The following is a 17636-nucleotide window of genomic DNA, read 5'->3' on the forward strand; positions in this document are numbered from 1 at the left end:
TATTCAAAGAAGGTAAGAAAAGGAACGAAAGGAATTGTTCTCTGTTCATAAAAGAATATTTGCCGTTCTCTAGCCTAAAAGATATTCAAGGCGACACAGAGTGAATACGCTTCTCTTTATATAGTGCAGTAACTCCTGACAGGTACCTTTGCTTTCAAAGCTCCTTTTCTGTCTCGAGATGTGGTATTCTCTCCCTATTAAATTTACACTATAAAGTGCTGTGTCTTGTTGCTGTTTCCATTTCCAACCCATTAAATATTATTTTTTAAATCTGCTACTTCAATCTTGTTAAAAGTTTTCTTGTGAGGAGCAGAAGGAACTAAAGCAAAAAAGTAACAACAGCTCCACAGTCCAGAGTGCCCAGATCTTCACAGCTCTGGCATTCAAACAAATCGCTTAGGTGTGTGCTAAAATTCTGCATAGCTCCTATGTGGAATAACAACAGAAATCTGGGTGGCTACAGAGGCAGCCTGGCATACAATAGGACGTCTGCTCAACACACTATATGATCTTTCTCATCAACTTTATGCCACATGAGAAAAAGAAACACTTTCCACCTGGATAACTACATACATAAAGCCTGACTAGCCTCACTTATGCAGGTGTAAATCAAAAGGAAGTCTATTGAAATGAATGGCGTTACAGTGGTGTTAAAATTCCATAAGTGAAAGGAGAAACAGGCCCATACTGTCTGCAAAGACTTTTCTGTCCTGGCCAACTGCCTGTTTGCCTGTTGTTAAAGCCAACCCTGTATGTGGTGTTTCATTCACTCTTCATACAATCACAGCATTGTAAAAATATGACAATTAACTTGATTACCAGACTCTCTCTATCCTAAGGAAACCTAGGGCCGATTTCTGCTCTGAGACACCAGTACGGAGTCTCAAGTGTATATCTAAAAGGAGAACGGGGATGTTGGGTCTCGCTGCGGTTTTGCCATTGTTCCTGAAGACCAGATGGGCCTCTGCTGGATCTCAAATTCCCTAAACTCTGAAGTGTTCAGATTGGTGAGACACCTCAGGCTAAATTCAGAGGTAAAGTGTACTGTGACATAATTTACATGTCAATAAGTGTGTGTCAGAGGGGCCGGGGACTACAGGCCAAATTATGGTCTTGATTTCAGTCAAGAAAAGCCAAAGATACTTAGCAGTATCTACACTGTGAATGCTTCACTGCTCTGAGTAACGTATCTAGGACAACCTAAACGTTAGGTGCAGACCAGGCCCAAGTTACATCAGCATAGATTCATACCATTCCTACCACCCACCTCTGAATTTGGCCTCACCGCTCATCCACTGCCCTGATCAATCCCATTTATTTATTTTGCTAATTTGTATAGCATCTATCACAGAGGCAGCTCTATGCAATGATAAAAACAAAACAAAGGCTTAAAGGGGCAGGAGAGTGGCAAGCTGTGAGTGCAGGAAAAGGCAGGAGGGGACTGCTGCAGGACAAGGAAGCAAATCATTTAAAATATTGTTGGACTGTCCCAGTTCATGGGGATTGCTAAGAGAGGTCACTCTAACCCTTTGTCTGTTTGTGTCCTGAGGGAAGGCCTTCAGGTTCAGTGAGAGTGTGAAAGACACACTGCCATTTCAGCATCAACTTGGGGTGATTCAGGACAGCAGTTATGGTGACCCTAGGAGGGAGAGGCAAAAATCCCCACCACAACCAGAGACAAGGCGCAACAGTGACAATCCCATAAGGAGAGGGTAAAAATAGTGTAAATGGTGGCTCCATAAGGACAAGGCTGAGAAAACCCAAGGAACCTGCGTGGCCATTTGATAGATAGGCTAGATTAGACAGGCAGTACTACATGATGCATTAATCAGTCCATTCCCTTTTATGCTGGTCTATAATAAATTTATTTTCTTTTTTCTTCCTGCTGAACAGTTTTAACTCCATTTACCTCGCTTACGGCCCTGATCTGCTATATGTCACATGCTGTTTCTTTTATCATACTCACCATGGTCATGAGCAAATACAAACAAGTTAAGTCCTGTCAGCATCTGGGCTAAGTCTTCATAGCGGCTGCAGTGTTCCCCAGCACCATGAGCGATAAACACAAGGGCCCTAAATGGAACATCAAGGTATAAAGCATTAACTTGGAAATCAGCCTAGAAAGGCACCAGAGCTGTGGGTAAAAATAGCATTATCATTTTATCAACAAGCACCTCAGACATCAACAAATTCAAGCCAGGTAAATGTGGGGCCCGAGTGGCATTTAACTGATGGTACCATGATGAGGAAGGGAGCAGATTGTCCATAAAGACCTAGGAGCACAGGAGAAGAAATAACATCACATGAACCTGGAACAGATGGCTTGATGGTGGCAGGCCTTTGGCTATATGTGAACCAGCTGCACACTGGATGGATGTACTGTACTTTTCCACCTGGCTCAGCACGAGGCTGCCACAATGGGAAGCTACAGGTCAATATTGTAGGTGGGTCTCTGTAACTCTCCTTTATCAGGCTAATTACATTCTGGACTGGACTTTGCTCCTATGGAAATCAATGGAAGTGTTGTGATTGACTTCAGTGGAATCAAGGTTAGGACCTCTCTCTGTAGTTTCACCCAGATATATTATTATACACTTTCTGACTTACATTGCTGCACACAATGTTAAATGCTTACAGGATTTCAACAAAAATATGAACGCAAACCAGAACCCAGGACCTGAGTTGAAGTTTGGGGAATGCTGGACTTGATCCCAACATCAGTGTTTTTACCCATTTTCAACCCAGAAATAGCTGCACTGAGTGAAGTGATTCCTAAACAGTTACAGCAACCTTAGGCTCACAGAGCGTAAACCACTCTCGGATCCTGCTGTGTGAAAGGCGCTATACAAATGCTCCTCACTAAGGACTCAATTTTACAAATTTCTTACACGTTCAGAGGAATATCATCAAATAATGAAAATAATGGTTTGAGTTTGGAGAAATTTTCCTGTGTCTTTACTGGACAGTATTTATAAAGAATGTTGATTTTGTTGTAAAAATAATTATGGCCGAGTGAAACTCCAGAAGTTTGCTCTGATTGGTAGTTCTTTTTTCACCCCTATTAAATTTTAGTGTCTCAAATCTGAGTTATTCATTTAAAGGTGTAATCTGTTGTCAGAACACCTGTAACCACACTAGAGACCAGAGACCGCTACTTCAAGTTTTTCAGTACTGTATATTTAAAAAAATCCTAAAATGAACTAATAATAAATGGTAACAACAATTTACATTTAGTGAAATCTTCAACCCTATTTTCACAAGGATTTTTGATACAGCTGTAAAAGATGTATTCACACAAAGAAACTGCTTTGATCTTAGTTATATTTAAACTTAGAGACAATGCTAGATGCTGTAGTAATCACTGCCCCATCTCTTTGATTAACACTGATTTGCAAAATAATTGCTAATGCTAGACAACCTGACAGACCATCCATTCGAACTAGACAGGCTTCACGAAGCAAAGAGTAGATTCTCTAACAGCTATCTATATAAGGTTACCCTGACATTTCATTAATGCTAATCAGTAACAAAGAAGACCAGGAAATGTAGCATCCCTAGCCCTGGGTGTTAGAGAGCATTTGATAGGCCACACTAGGAGTTCCAAAATGACGTGACATACAGTAGTAATGCCTTGAGTTAACATTTCCCTTAGAAAAGGCTAAGAGATCTTAAGCTTTCAGAACAAGGGGTGTGGGGTGGGAGAGAATTCTGAAGCAAACTCAAGATGACTAATGCACATTCTTTAGATCCTGCTTGCTTTGCTTGTCTACAAGTCAAAAACCAAACCAAAGTAAGGGAATAAAAAGGAGAAATTTTTTGCCGGTCTATATCTGGCATTTCCAAGGTGTCCCTCACCATGGTTTCCAGGCACAACAAGTAGTTTCTCAGATGACAAGTCATTTAAAATATCAATAACATACCAGGTGACCTTCATGGTATGCAATTTCTGGTGAAGTGAGCAAGCCGGTAAAGTGAGAGCATTGTAAGGAGACATTAATTGCTACTTTATCTTGCAATTACATTGGAGGCTAAATTTTGCTCTCATTCATACCCATGCCACCTCACTGACTTAGAACTAGATCAGCTAAAGTGCTGAGCACCTTACTGAAATATGTGGAAGTTGAGGGAGTTCAATGTTTCACAAAATTAAGGGTATAGGGCCCGATCCTGCAGCCTTTACTCACAAGTAATTCTTAGTCCCAAATGACTGCAACGGAACTAGGATATAGCAGTTCCGGAATTGGATCCTTAAATGTCATGTGGCAGGGGCCTTGTCTTTTATTTGCCTGCAAAGCATCATGGATAAAATTCTCAAATGCACCTGAGGGTATGTCTACACAGCAGATAAACAGCCATGGCTAGCCTGTGTCAGCTGACCTCAGGTTCACAGGGCTCGGGCTGTGAGGCTGTAAAACTGTGGTGTAGATGTTCGGATGCAGGCTGGAGCACGGGCTCTGGAAACACCGTGGACTCCCTCCAATCATAATGCTTGTGAAAAGAAAGAAATACAATACAGCAAATAGGAAACTCTTTTCAATTTTTATCTTAACGTTCCTTTTTTGGTGTCATTTAAAGTTAAAACAGATACACTGCAGGCTTTAGCACTTTGTAGGACTGCGGTGTCTATGGACTTGGCAAGCAACAACTGCAGGGTTGGCCTCACAGGAAATTGGTCTTAGAATGTACCTTCATCTCCAATTGTAATTCTGCTGGCAAGATCATTTGGAAGTGACTTGGCTCGGGTAGAAGCCAGTGCTCACAGCTTGAAATGCTTTTCTGAAGACTGAGTTATGCCTGAACCATGTTAATTTCATAGGCTCCATGAGCTCAGCCAGAGAAATCTTTGTGGTGCTTTGGATGCTTCAAATGACTCTGGATGTGGGATCTGTAGTTGCTAAACTTTGTGACTAAACATCATTTTGGACTCAGTTCAGCAAGATACCCAACCTGATGCCAAACTGTAAGCATGGATGTAGTCCAATGAAATCAATGAGACGACACATGTGCGTAAGTGCCTTGATGAATAAGGGTCGTTATGCATGGTAGTGGTAAGATTATGCCATTACTCAGAGAAAGCTGGTACATGTTTGGTAAAGAATTTTTTAAAATATATAAATTAATGTTTATTTGGCATATTTTTGTAGCCATCACAGCAAAAGTAGGTCTCAGCTCTCAACGCTTTGAACACTTGTATACTTACCATTATAATTACACATCCTGTAATATGTTATTTCTTACTTTTAGCCAGCAATTTAAATTATGCTGGTCTCAAGTCTAGGACACTATAATCCCTGTGCCAAAGGAGAGCAGTTTGCAGGGAACATATTCAGTCCTGGATCAGTGCCAAGGAAACTGCTTTACTTGAGAGACTGGCATTGTTTTAAGGGCTGATGTCTTGTGATCCCTACCCTCCACCAAGGCTAGAAACAAATGTTTCATACCATTAGAAAATTGGGATTCAAGTCCAGTTGGACCATGAGATATACTTTCTTGTATTATTTCATTTATCAAGATAGAGAACACTACAATATTAACTAGATTGGCGTCGGGGGGGTGGGGGGGCAGCACGAGGGAGAGCAAGACTGTAAGCAGAATGATGTGATTGTAAGATCTGTTATCTTGTGACCAGACAGGGCTAAAGACACTTTAGTGGGACCGGTATGCATTCTTTTAGGATCAGAAAATGTCTCCAAGCCCTGAAACTACACTTGTAACATTCTACATACATGAGCAGTTTCTCTGACTTTCATAGGACTACACACGAGTAAGTGTTTGCAGATCTAATATCTTACTGGATCCCAAGATTGCAACAATTCCTTCATCTATATAATGTTGGGATGAGATTTTTACAGCAGACATAACCGCCAGAGTAGAATAACGTTGGTAGGTTATTCAGCGATACCAGAAAGTGTGGTTGTTATAAATGAATAGAGCTGAGACAGAATTGCACAGCACAGATAGATTTCCATACAAAAGGCTCCACCGGAATCCAGCTAGAGCCAGCATGAAATAATGCAGAGAAACAGCTTGGAATGTATGATTTATCGGGTCTTTTGAAAATGTGAAACATCAATGTGAATAGCTCACAACTGATCTGCTAAAAAATGCAAAGAGTTGAAGCAAACAGTGGAAGTATTCTCTGGACACTGCGACTGAATGAGTAGAGTGATTCCATGCAGATCTCTGAAATTTAACATTTTAATAACAGATATTTTGTTTAAAGGCTATTATCTTTTAGGAGACACTGGGCTAAAGTCTGAGGTGAATTATGTGGTGTTGTAAAGTAAAATTCCTAGGCCTAATCTTCCCTTCCCATCCCATTCCAGGGTAAACCCACAAGAAGGGATCACAAGGATCCTGTCGCAAAGTCTTCCCCAACTCCCCCTTCCTCCATTTCCCCACCAAGGTGGTGGGATCTGCCCCAGCAGAACCAACTGCAAGGTCTGCTGCCCCAAACCTGGCAGACTGATGGGCACTTTGGAAATGCAGACAGGCTAGACAGAATTTTAAAAGACTTCGTGCTTGAGATGCCTCTCACACCAGTTTTATGCTGTTGTAATTCCACTGATTGCAATGGGGTTAGTCCTTAGCTTCATTGGAATAATGAATCAGGGATCCTAAATCTAAATACACAAATGCAGGCTCAGGTCACACACGATTGAGAAGTGTGTTAACATAAACTCTTTGTACCAGGACTACTAACCCATCCCTCCCCATCAGGATCTGGTTATTTATGATCCAGACTGGATTCAGTTTTGTACCGGGTTTTACTCTTTGCTCTGCTACAGCCTTGTTATGTGACCCTGGGCAGGTCAATTCACCTCTTTGTGCCTCTGCCTCCCTCTCCCAAGGTGTAAAATGGGGATTGCGTACTTGCCTATCTCCTAGGAGTGCTATAAGGATTAATGCATTGACATCTGTAGAGCACTCTGAGAGCCTCAGATGGAAGATGCTATAGAAATATTGTGATGGACTGGATTAGGCCTAAAGGTCCCCTGCGGGAGGCCTCAGGGTTCTGCCATCCCAAAAAGGAAGAGTGGGAGAGGTCCTCCAAGTGTCCTAGAGTGGTTGGGAGGAAGAAACCAATCACAGGGGCTACTAGAATGGCCAATCAGGGGCCAGGAGGGCTATATAAAAGGAGCTGCAGAACAGAGCAGCAGTTAGTTGCTTTTTGGAGCTGGAAGAGAAAGAACGGTGTTCCTGGCTGGAAGAACAAAAGGACCAAAGACAGTCTGCTGGCAGGGACTGGGGGAGCAATAAAGGAGCTCCTAGCTGGCTGCTGGGACTAAGTAGGGACTGAGCCCGGGGAGGGCCACAGGATGATAGTGTCTCCAAGGAGGAAGCCCTGGCGATATGGCCCCATACCAGGGTTGGGACTACTTAAAGACTGAGCCCAGGGAGGGCTAGAGAGACATCACCAGAGGGGTACTGAGATAGGCCCTGGTGGACAGTATACCCCAGAAGGGGTCTGTCTGGTTCTTATGCAGATAGCATGTATGACTCAGCCAGAGGACTCAGTCGCTGAAAAAAAACCACCTGAGAACCAAAAGGGGGAACCAGAACTGAAAGAATGCAGACAAATCCAACCAGAGGGGGTGCTCATTAGAGGTGGGTGCTGACCTTGTTACGTATGTAAAAAGTGTAAAAGATAGGCCCAACCTGCAAAATCCAGCTCTGGATCTGAACTTCCCCAGAGACCTGTCACTAGTACTAACATGTAGGGGGAAATTTTCAAAAGTGCCTAAGGGATTGAGACACATAAGTCCCACTGACAGGCAATATAATAAGCAACTTTCTATCACGCGTATGCCACATTAATTTTCACTTAAAATGAAGTTGTTATGGATGAAAGATAGCTGCATGGCCACAATGCCATGGAAAAGGATTAATGTGCGTGCTAGCTAATAGCTGTCACATGCAATGGGTAAGAGCTAGAGTTGCCAGAAGGTTACTGACCCAACCTCTCCTTCGTCTTCTAAGAGGCCTGTACCCAGCCTTGAAGGGTTTCTGAAAGGACAGAACTTGCAATTCAGTGGGTCAGCTTTATGAGTGGTTCATTCTTAAAATCAAAATGCAATGGGTGCCAGCTGAGTAGATGCCTAGGAAGTAGTAAGAATAGTGCAATGAAAGAGGCTGAGTTTTCAGGGCATGAGAAAGCTACATTTAAAGGGCCAGAAGCTGTATGCCAAGGAATCACTAATATTTAAGGCATTTTGTTTTTTTGCCAATCAAATTCAATATTGAAACCTGTTGATTTAATAACCAGACACAAAGCTTTGCTGTTTAAAAGTGTGGTTCTGTTCTGAGACGTGACTGTAAAAATGACCTTTTCTTACTCAGCCAATCTGCTGCCAGGGCATATTCAGCGCCATTTCTACTGACTCTTCCGACTAGATAAGTTTTTACTACTTTTTGCTCCTGTTAGCCCATAATTATGCAAAGCCAACACAGCTATGAGTGAGGGAGCTGCTCAGGCAGGAACCAAGCAAGGTTAATTAAGAGAGAGGCTCCGCTTGCCCACTCCCAACCCCACTCAGTGCAGGATTGTGTCCAGTCCTACTATATATTCAAGGCGAGAAGGGACCATTTTGATCATCCAGTCTGACCTCCTCTAGAAAACAGGTCATATAATTATACCAAGTGATTCCTGCATCAAGCCCAGAACTTCTGGTTGAGCTAAAGCATACTCGACACGTCCCTAGGCACAGCATCTTCATTGCCCCCCTGCCTACAACTGACCTTCGTGTTGCATACAGTTTTAGAGAGGTAAGGAGCCCCAGAACGCCAGTGCCCCTAGGCACGTGCCTACTGTGCCTAATTGGAAATCCGGCCCCGGACGTGCTGTGGTCATTTATTCAGTTCTTACTCAGGCAAGCTATCCCATTGAGTTCTGAGCAAGTAAGAATTTCAGGCTTTTGTCCCCTGTGAACTTCAAAAGTGTCTGTATCTATTTTTTTATAAAGCAGGACTGCACAATTCCCACCCAGTGGCAACGGTTTGAAGTGGAACATATAAATGTAATTCACTATAATACTTGGACCAAACAGTACAGTTTGAAACTAGGCAACTTCTATCATAATGTGCAAAAAGAACTCTTGATTATTTCCTGCATAGGCTCAGTTATCCATCCTCACATTTATCCTTCCAATCCAACTTAGTCTGCAGTCCTTGCTGGCTACAGAAATCTTCATCTGTTATCTTCAAGCAAGGTGGATAATTTACTTTTTATAACCTATAGATTTCCAAGGTAATACAAATCCCCGTGTATCCAATTCCTTCTGGACTGATTTCAAAGAGGCAGGAGGGAAAGGTCTTGGAATCCCATAGGTTTTGGAGATGGAACTTGAAGGACAGATTTATTTCTTAAGTGTAAGGCAGTTATGTATTTTTAAAATACCTAGAGGTTAAGCACAGTGATTTCAGATGAGTAATTCTTTCTCAGCATATTCCAGAACTGCATGTCAGCCCTGGTCATCTATGAAAAGAATCTTTGCAGTGAAAGGGAATTTTACAAGCTGTGTCAAAAGCAATATTAGGAACTGATCCATTGGGAAATTAGTAATGTCATCAGCAAAGCATGTGCCAAAGCTCTGAGTATGTTCCAATTAATTGAATACTTCATGTCTGTCACAAACCAGAGGTAGGAGGAGAATGTTGAGTGTAAACAGTTAAATGTGACATTTTATAATCCTGTTAAGTCAGTGATTACTGGAACATGTGCTTTATGGGCTGAGTCATTTTCCATGCTTTGGGTATACAAAAGCTTGTATTACTGGCACATTAGACATTACAGTAGTCCATCTACAGCTGATTTACAGTAACAAAAGTTTACATACTTTCACCTACTGCAACGTACATCCAGCTCGGCATTATTCCTTGGTCACAGCTATCTACCTAGCTAAGTCTCTAGCTACAGTAGACTTGTTCCCTTAAACATTTCCACCATTGCTAACACCACTTCAGCTTTACCTGTGGTCACAATGGTAGAAACACTAAATAAACAAGGAGCCAGTTTTCACTGGCATTTTAAGCACTGGTCTTGTAGATTGGGTTAGCCACAGTGAGTAAAACACCAGAAGCTGAATAGTGCAATGTCCACATTAGAGCTCCACTGGTAGAACTAAAGCTAGTGATAGCAATGATGGAGAAACAGCCCAGTGCAGACAACCCCTGAGTTGCAATTACTTAGGGCACATGCAAGCAAAGCTAAAGGCACGTTGGATGCATTTACTGCAGTATGGCTTTAAATAGAAAGGGAAATCAATACTCATTTACAGTATCTGGCAATCACTGAACCAAAACATACATGCACAGCTACAGCAAAGCAGAAATAACAACACTTATTGGAATGGCAAGCTGTTATTCTGCTGAGGGAATGCTGTGTCTTCTGTGCATTCTTTCATTAGCAACTGAGAAATACTGCCCATCTTGGCACATTTTAAAAACTGTAACAATGTCAGAAGCAAACAACCAAAATACTACGATTGTTAACTCAATGGCTGCTGGACTCTACTCAGCATTCCTTTTGGACTACCAGCAAACCAAGATGTCATAGTTAATATGTGGGATAGCACAGGGGAGTGTGCCTCACTCCAGGTTTGGAAGAGCCAAAGGATTGCCATTTCCGCCTCCAATGGTGTCGAACTGTCCAAGCCATGCCTGGCGAGCAGCACACTTTTCTCTGTCTGAAAATGATTTGGGGCTGGCAAGATGTTATGAAGTCTTAATGTTGCATTTCAATGTGATGCTGTTTTTATATGACATCACTACTCTTTGTGCCATGACTCTCCTTCCTGATGTAACAGCGAGTTTGTATCCCAAAGTGGTGATGCAAACGCCAAAAGGTGGGAAGCAGTAAAAGCAGAAACTGCAGTTTTTAAACAAATAAACATTCCCTAACCACTGCAGCAAGAACCTGAAGATGAAACTGGAGATAAACAAAAGTGAAACTCTTCATTGATTTCCATTGCCCTGTCTGGGAGAATGCAACCAGTAAACAACTAACATAAATAATAACAGCTAGCTCCCATATGGTGCTTTTCATCCACAGAACTCTCAGTGCTTTACAAAAGAGGCAAGTCTGTTATTCCCATTTCAAAGCTGGATAAACTGAAGTACAAGAAGTGAAATGCCTTGCCCATGGTCACACAGCAGAGCAGTGGCAGAGCTGGAAATAAAATCTAGAGATGAAATCCTGGCCACACTAAAGTCAATGGGAGTGTTGCTATTGGCTTCAATGGCACCAGGATTTCACTCTAGGTCATCTTAGTTCCAGTCCAATGCCTTGTCCACTGGGCCACAGCGAATGGCAAAATGTATTTTTATACGTCTTTCTGTTTTGGTAACCTACAGTGGTGTTAGTAATGTAAAAAGGGAAATGTACTTGTTTACAATAGAAGGTATTTTTAAGTTTATGGTGTCCCTTGCTAAAATCCCTTATAGTCAGCCTGAAGGATAGTTTAAATGTTGACCTACGGAATATCCCTTTAATGAAATGAGATTATAAAGGAAGCTCATAATAATACAGTGTTTTAATATTCCAAATATTATAAAATAGCTTTCGTGTCAGATTAAAAAAAAGGACAGCTTCACTACTAAGTCAGCTAGATGTTATCTCTAGAGGAGCTTAATTACTTACTGCTTCCTCATCACTTCTCACTCCTTCAGCCCAGCAAATTAAGCCACCACAGATCTGTGGAGTTTGACAGGTGAGTTTGAAACCTCACTGTAGTGGCATTGAATAACAAAGGTAAAAATGTTAAAAAAAGACCCATCTGTATAGCTGCAGAAAGCTGACAGACACCGCAAATTAAATCTTCTTTCTATTCTCAGATAGGACAGTCTTTTCCATCCACTTAGCCTCAAGCCTGAACAGGAAAGAGGGAGATAATACACAATAGCCTCTTGTTCAGCTCAGGTCAGTGAGTTTCCTGAAAAGAGAATACTACTCTTTCTTCCTTGTAAACTGCGTTGTTTGTTTACTGTACCTTCTCTTTATTTATCTGGCTGGTACAATCTATACACAATAATAGAGTACACAATTACTATATTGATTTATTCCTTATGAGTGTCTGAAGTCCTTAAAATTCTGTCGACCTTCTTGTTCTTCTTCCCTTATCTGATCACTACCTGGGCAACTTATTCCTAGGCTTCGTCTACAGTACCAACTTATGTCGGTATAACTATGTTGCTCAGGGTTAGGAATTTCCACACCCCATGAGCAATGCAGTTATACCGACCTAACTTCTGGTGTAGACAGCTCGACGGGAGGGCTTCTCCCATCATTTTGATAGCTACCACCTTCTGGGGAGGTGAATTAACTTTGCTGACAGGAAAAGCTCTCCCATTGACATAGACAGCATCTTCACTAAGCGCTACAGCGGTGCAGCTGCACTGCTGCAAATGTAGACAGGCCCCTAGTTGAAAGGTAGAGTACACACCTTGAATCACTGGGCAGACTTCAAGAATGTCCCCAGGACATCAGGAACAAGACACCTTCAGAGAATGCTGAGTAATATTTTCCCCTTCTTCTACAGAACCTTCACAGAATCATAGAATATCAGAGTTGGATGGGACCTCAGGAGGTCATCTAGTCCAACCCCCTGCTCAAAGCAGGACCAATCCCCAACTAAATCATCCCAGCCAGGGCTTTGTCAAGCCTGACCTTAAAAACCTCTAAGGAAGGAGATTCCACCACCTCTCTAGGTAACCCATTCCAGTGCTTCACCACCCTCCTTGTGAAAAAGCTTTTCCTAATATCCAACCTAAACCTTCCCTACTACAACTTGAGACCATTACTCCTTGTTCTGTCGTCTGGTACCACTGAGAACAATCTAGATCCATTCTCTTTGGAACCCCCTTTCAGGTAGCTGAAAGCAGCTATCAAATCCCCCTCATTCTTCTCTTCTGCAGACTAAATAATCCCAGTTCCCGCAGCCTCTCCTCATAAATCATGTGCTCCAGCCCCCTAATCATTTTTGTTGCCCTCCGCTGGACTCCTTCCAATTTTTCCACATCCTTCTTGTAGTGTGGGGCCAAAACTGGACACAGTACTCCAGATGAGGCCTCACCAATGCCGAATAGAGGGGAACGATCACGTCCCTCAATCTGCTGGCACTGCTCCTACTTATACAGCCCAAAATGCCATTAGCCTTCTTGGCAACAAGGGCACACTGTTGACTCATATCCAGCTTCTCGTCCACCGTAACCCCTAGGTCCTTTTCTGCACAACTGCTGCCTAGCCACTCGGTCCCTAGTCTGGGGATTCTTCCATCCTAAGTGCAGGACTCTGCACTTGTCCTTGTTGAACCTCATCAGATTTCTTTTGGCCAAATCCTCTAATTTGTCTAGGTCCCTCTGTATCCTATCCCTACCCTCCAGCGTATCTACCACGCCTCCCAGTTTAGTGTCATCTGCAAACTTGCTGAGGGTGCAGTCCTTCCGTCTAAGGACATCAGCTCACTTTACAAATAATTAATTTAACCTTACAACACCACTAAGGCTTATTACACCTATTTTATAGATGAGGAAACTAAGGTGCAGAGAGAGTAAGGGCCCAGTCCTGCAAACCATTGATCATGAAAGGTCCTTGCAAAAAATTTGCCCCAGAAATTAGCCCCAATATCAAACACTGTGTTAAGACACAGCCAATCACTGTTTTGACCGCATTATTTGTATGTTGACTGTTTTGTCTTTTCAGCTTCTGAGGCTTTGTTCCTTCATCATCTTTTTTTATGGTAGTGTCCAGAGACCCCAGTCACTATGCTAGTTGTTGTACAAATATGTATGAAGACAAGTCCCTGCTTGAAGAGCTAAAAACCTGGTTCCCCAGACTTACATTAAGTAAGGAGTCTCTTTGGTTTCAGTGGGAGTACTCATGCCGCATGGGACTACTTGGTCTAGAAGGGTCATAATACAATAAATGTTATTTTTGTGAGCAATACCAGCAACTTCTAACAATAATAATAACAGTTCCATTGATTTCACTGGGATGCCCTGCACCAATAAGGGAGTGCAGGATCAGGTGCTAAGGGACTGGGTGGTCGCACAGTAAGGCCTGCTGTAGAGCAGCTTTTGTACCATTATAACTGTGTCACTTGAGAGTGTGTGATTTTTTTACTGATATAGTTATATCAGTACAAGCCCGAATGTGGATGCAGTTATCCTGCTATAAAGGTGCCTTATTACCTTTCCTGTACAGGAATAAGCTATAATAGTATAAGCACATTTATACTGGTGTAACTGTGTCCACAGTGGGGGCGGGGGATTGTGCCATTTGCATACGGTATAGTTAAAGCATTGCAACTTTAGCACGTAGATAAGGCTTATGGATATGTTCTACATGGCAAAAAAAAAAATGTAGTCTTAAATTGGGTTAGCTAACCCATGCTAAAATAGCAGTGAAGACACAGCAATTTGGCTATGCAGCTTGAGATCAACCCCAGGCTGCTATAAGCTTAAGCTTGAACTCAGGCCGATAACCCCAGTAACCACATCTTCACTACTAGTTCAGCCCAAGTTAAGAACACACCTTTTTTTTTTTTTTGGCAGTGTAGACTATACCCTCAGAGTCAAAGCCTACTCCCACACTAGTAATCCCTGTAATGTGAAATGCACTATTTGCATGAGTGCGGGGAGAAAGATTTAACCTAAGTCAGTGACAGAACCAGGAACAGAACTCAAGTCTCCTGAATCCGTGTCCTGCAAATCAACTACACAATCATCCTTCTTCCCTTCTCATCCTTCCTCCCCTATCAATCTTCACATGGCTGGGGAGCACGAGTCCAAGAATGTGTCAGGCTGGAGGCACCTGGATAGCTCAGATAATTCTGCTGTCATTTCAATTGCCTAAGGGCCAGCTTGGAATCCCATATCTATGGGATTCATCGTGGGGCGCTCCTAAAAGCAGCTCCTGCTCTCATACAGGTATCCACAGTGGTACACTGCTTTCATTTTGCATTCAAGAGTGTTGCACACCTGGGCTCAGAAACTGACCCTACTGGTGCAGGTGTCCCAAAGACACAGGCAGGATAATAATAGCTGCTATTCATGAAGCAGCTTGTTTGCCTTTTTTCTTGGGTCCCATTGCAAAACAAAGACAGATTTGTTTATGTGGAATATTCTTGTGGTAACTGGTAAAAAAATCATCCTACTAATGAAGGCTGTTGGAAACATCTACAGCAAGAACAGAAGCAGCCCTTCTGGCTGTCAAAGGGTCCCTCATATTTGAAGCTGGTTATTTTCCCTTGGAAATGAAAAAAGAAAAAAATAACCATAAAAGGATGTTCCATTTCCAGTTAAGATAATTCATCACGGTGCAAAGAAAGCATTAGCACTAAGGAGAAACATAAATGATTGCAATATAGAAGAGGGAGTATTTAGAAATGCAGGCAACAACACACTATAGTACATAATGACAGGTTTCAGAGTAGCAGCCGTGTTAGTCTGTATTCGCAAAAAAGAAAAGGAAGACTTGTGGCACCTTAGAGACTAACCAATTTATTTGAGCATAAGCTTTCGTTGGAATGCATCCGATGAAGTGAGCTGTAGCTCACGAAAGCTGATGCTTAAATAATTTTGTTAGTCTCTAAGGTGCCACAAGTACTCCTTTTCTTTTTATAGTACATAAAGCGCTGAGTATTGATTTGACAGTGTTAATCTTTAAGCAAAAATATGTTACTTCCTCTATGTGCTGCAGATGATGTATGACAGTGGTTTTCAGCTGTTTTTCATTTGTGGGCCCATACAAATTTCAAATGGAGGTGTGGACCTCATTGGAAATCTTTGCTATAGTCTGCAGAACCCCAGGGGTCCGCAGACCACAGGCTGAAAACCACTGATGTACAGTAAAGTGAGCTGAGTTCATCTCAGGTGCAACTGTATTGACATCTGTCAGCTTACACCAGGGATGAATTTGGCCCTCACATACTTCAGCTTAGTAAAGTTTCTCCCACCCCATCTGTAGAAACAAAACCCTTCCCCAAAGTGAATGACGGGAATTAGCTTCTTTGAAAAGTGACCAGTTTGGACGTCTTTAGCAGTCAGGCCACCACCTCCTTTAAGAAGCAAAGAACAAAACAAAGGTGCCTAGTTGGTTTTTACCTGACTTCTAAGAACAAACTCTGCCATTGTAAAAATGAGGAATCTGTTTGTACATGAGGCCCCTTAGGTTTTTCTCCCAGATGTGGGAGACCCTGGCTATGCCTAGTTAGCTACACTGAGTGGCTTACATTGAGGCCCTGCTTTTTAGTCTTAGCAAGGCAGACCCCGCCCTTTGCAGGCCTTCTTATGTCCCTTCCAGTGGGGGATCAAAAGGAAAATAAATATTCCAACACACCAGAGTATAACTTCTTCCTCAAAGGGGAAAAGGTCAGCAGTACCTTCTGACTTCAGAACTGTCTGCGTAGCGGTTTTCTAGGAGCCCTTCTGGCCAGATAGGTGAATCCTGCTCCCTGTCACAGACTGTACCCTGGGAGTTTGCGGCATTCCCTGTAGGGCTCTGGGTGGCAATCTCCTGGATCGGAGTTCCCCCTGTGGCTTCAGGTGTTGCTCCTCCCATTGCCTACTCAGGGAGATCTCTCCCCAGCCTAGATGACTTGCAGTCTCCTCCTTTTTAAAGGTCTGCTCCCTACTGTAAGTGATTGACAGGGCTGGAGAGGCAGGACTATTGCCCCCGCAACCCCCCAGCCTTTCTGGCGCCTGCCTCATTAGCATGGCGAGGCACCCTGTCACATACCCTCCCCCCAAAAACGACACAGGTGTGTTGCCTTCTCGGGTGGGTTTGCCTTCCTTGTGCATTGTAGCGTCCGTGCTCCGAGAAAAGAAACTGGCATTACTAGAACTGTGCCTGGCTGACGAGGCACCTGGAACTGGTACGGCTGTAGAGGTTCCAATGTATGATTCTCATGATTCTTCCTTCGAGAAGTCTGGGTTGAAGAGCGCGGGATCATGACCAACGTCTCTTTCAACATTTTAAAGGTTGCATCACAATTTTCTAACAACTGCACTTTCTGTGGTTTCTTGTCTCTTGTCACGGATGTATGTGGGGCTGCAACGGTGGCAAAATTAGGGACAAAGCATCTGGAGTATCCAGCCAACCCTGAAAATTGTCTAACTTGCTTTTTAGGTGTGGGTATCGAGTAGTTGGTCAAAGCCTGCACCCTGTCCACAAGTGTGTGTGCCTCCCACCGTACAGCCCAGGTACCTGGTTATTTTATTTCCAGATTTGCTCTTAACCGGATTAGTGATCAGGCAATCTACTGCAGTGCTGGAGTAACATGGTGGAGGTCTGGGCTATATATGACTACGTCGTCCAAATAAGCTGCAGCTTACCGCCAGGGCTGTCCCTAGCTATTTTGGTGCCCTACACAGCCCCCCGGGAGGGGCTGTGTGGGGCCCCAGGCCTCCAAGAGTGGGAGCAGGGGGGGCTGGCCCCAGGCCTCCGTGAGGGGGAGGGAGGGAGAGAGCTGGCCACTTCCTGCGGGAAGTGCAGTGACTTGGGCCCAGCCTGCTCTGCTCCCCTGGCTCCCAGCCACACCACCGGCGAGTGCTGGGGGGCGGTTCCCCTCTCCCCCGAAGCCTGGGAGCCAGGGGAGCGGAGCAGCCTGGGCCGGGTCACTCAACTTCCCACAGGAAGT

The 17636-nt window shown here is 43.3% G+C and overlaps 1 protein-coding gene across 5 annotated transcripts in view; it reads right to left on the reverse strand.

Moving 5' to 3' along the window:
* MGLL (monoglyceride lipase) overlaps nucleotides 1–17636 on the reverse strand; it is an 86763-nt gene that overhangs the window by 60552 nt on the left and 8575 nt on the right. For all 5 annotated transcript variants that reach the window (XM_084634966.1, XM_084634964.1, XM_084634963.1 and 2 more), the window contains exon 3: nucleotides 1967–2073. In XM_084634966.1, coding sequence (XP_084491092.1) covers nucleotides 1967–2073 — 107 coding nt within the window. The remainder of the gene's footprint in view (nucleotides 1–1966; nucleotides 2074–17636) is intronic.

This window comes from Lepidochelys olivacea (assembly GCF_965140295.1).
Source record: "Lepidochelys olivacea isolate rLepOli2 genome assembly, chromosome: 7".
In the NCBI taxonomy this organism is placed as follows: Eukaryota; Metazoa; Chordata; order Testudines; family Cheloniidae; genus Lepidochelys; species Lepidochelys olivacea.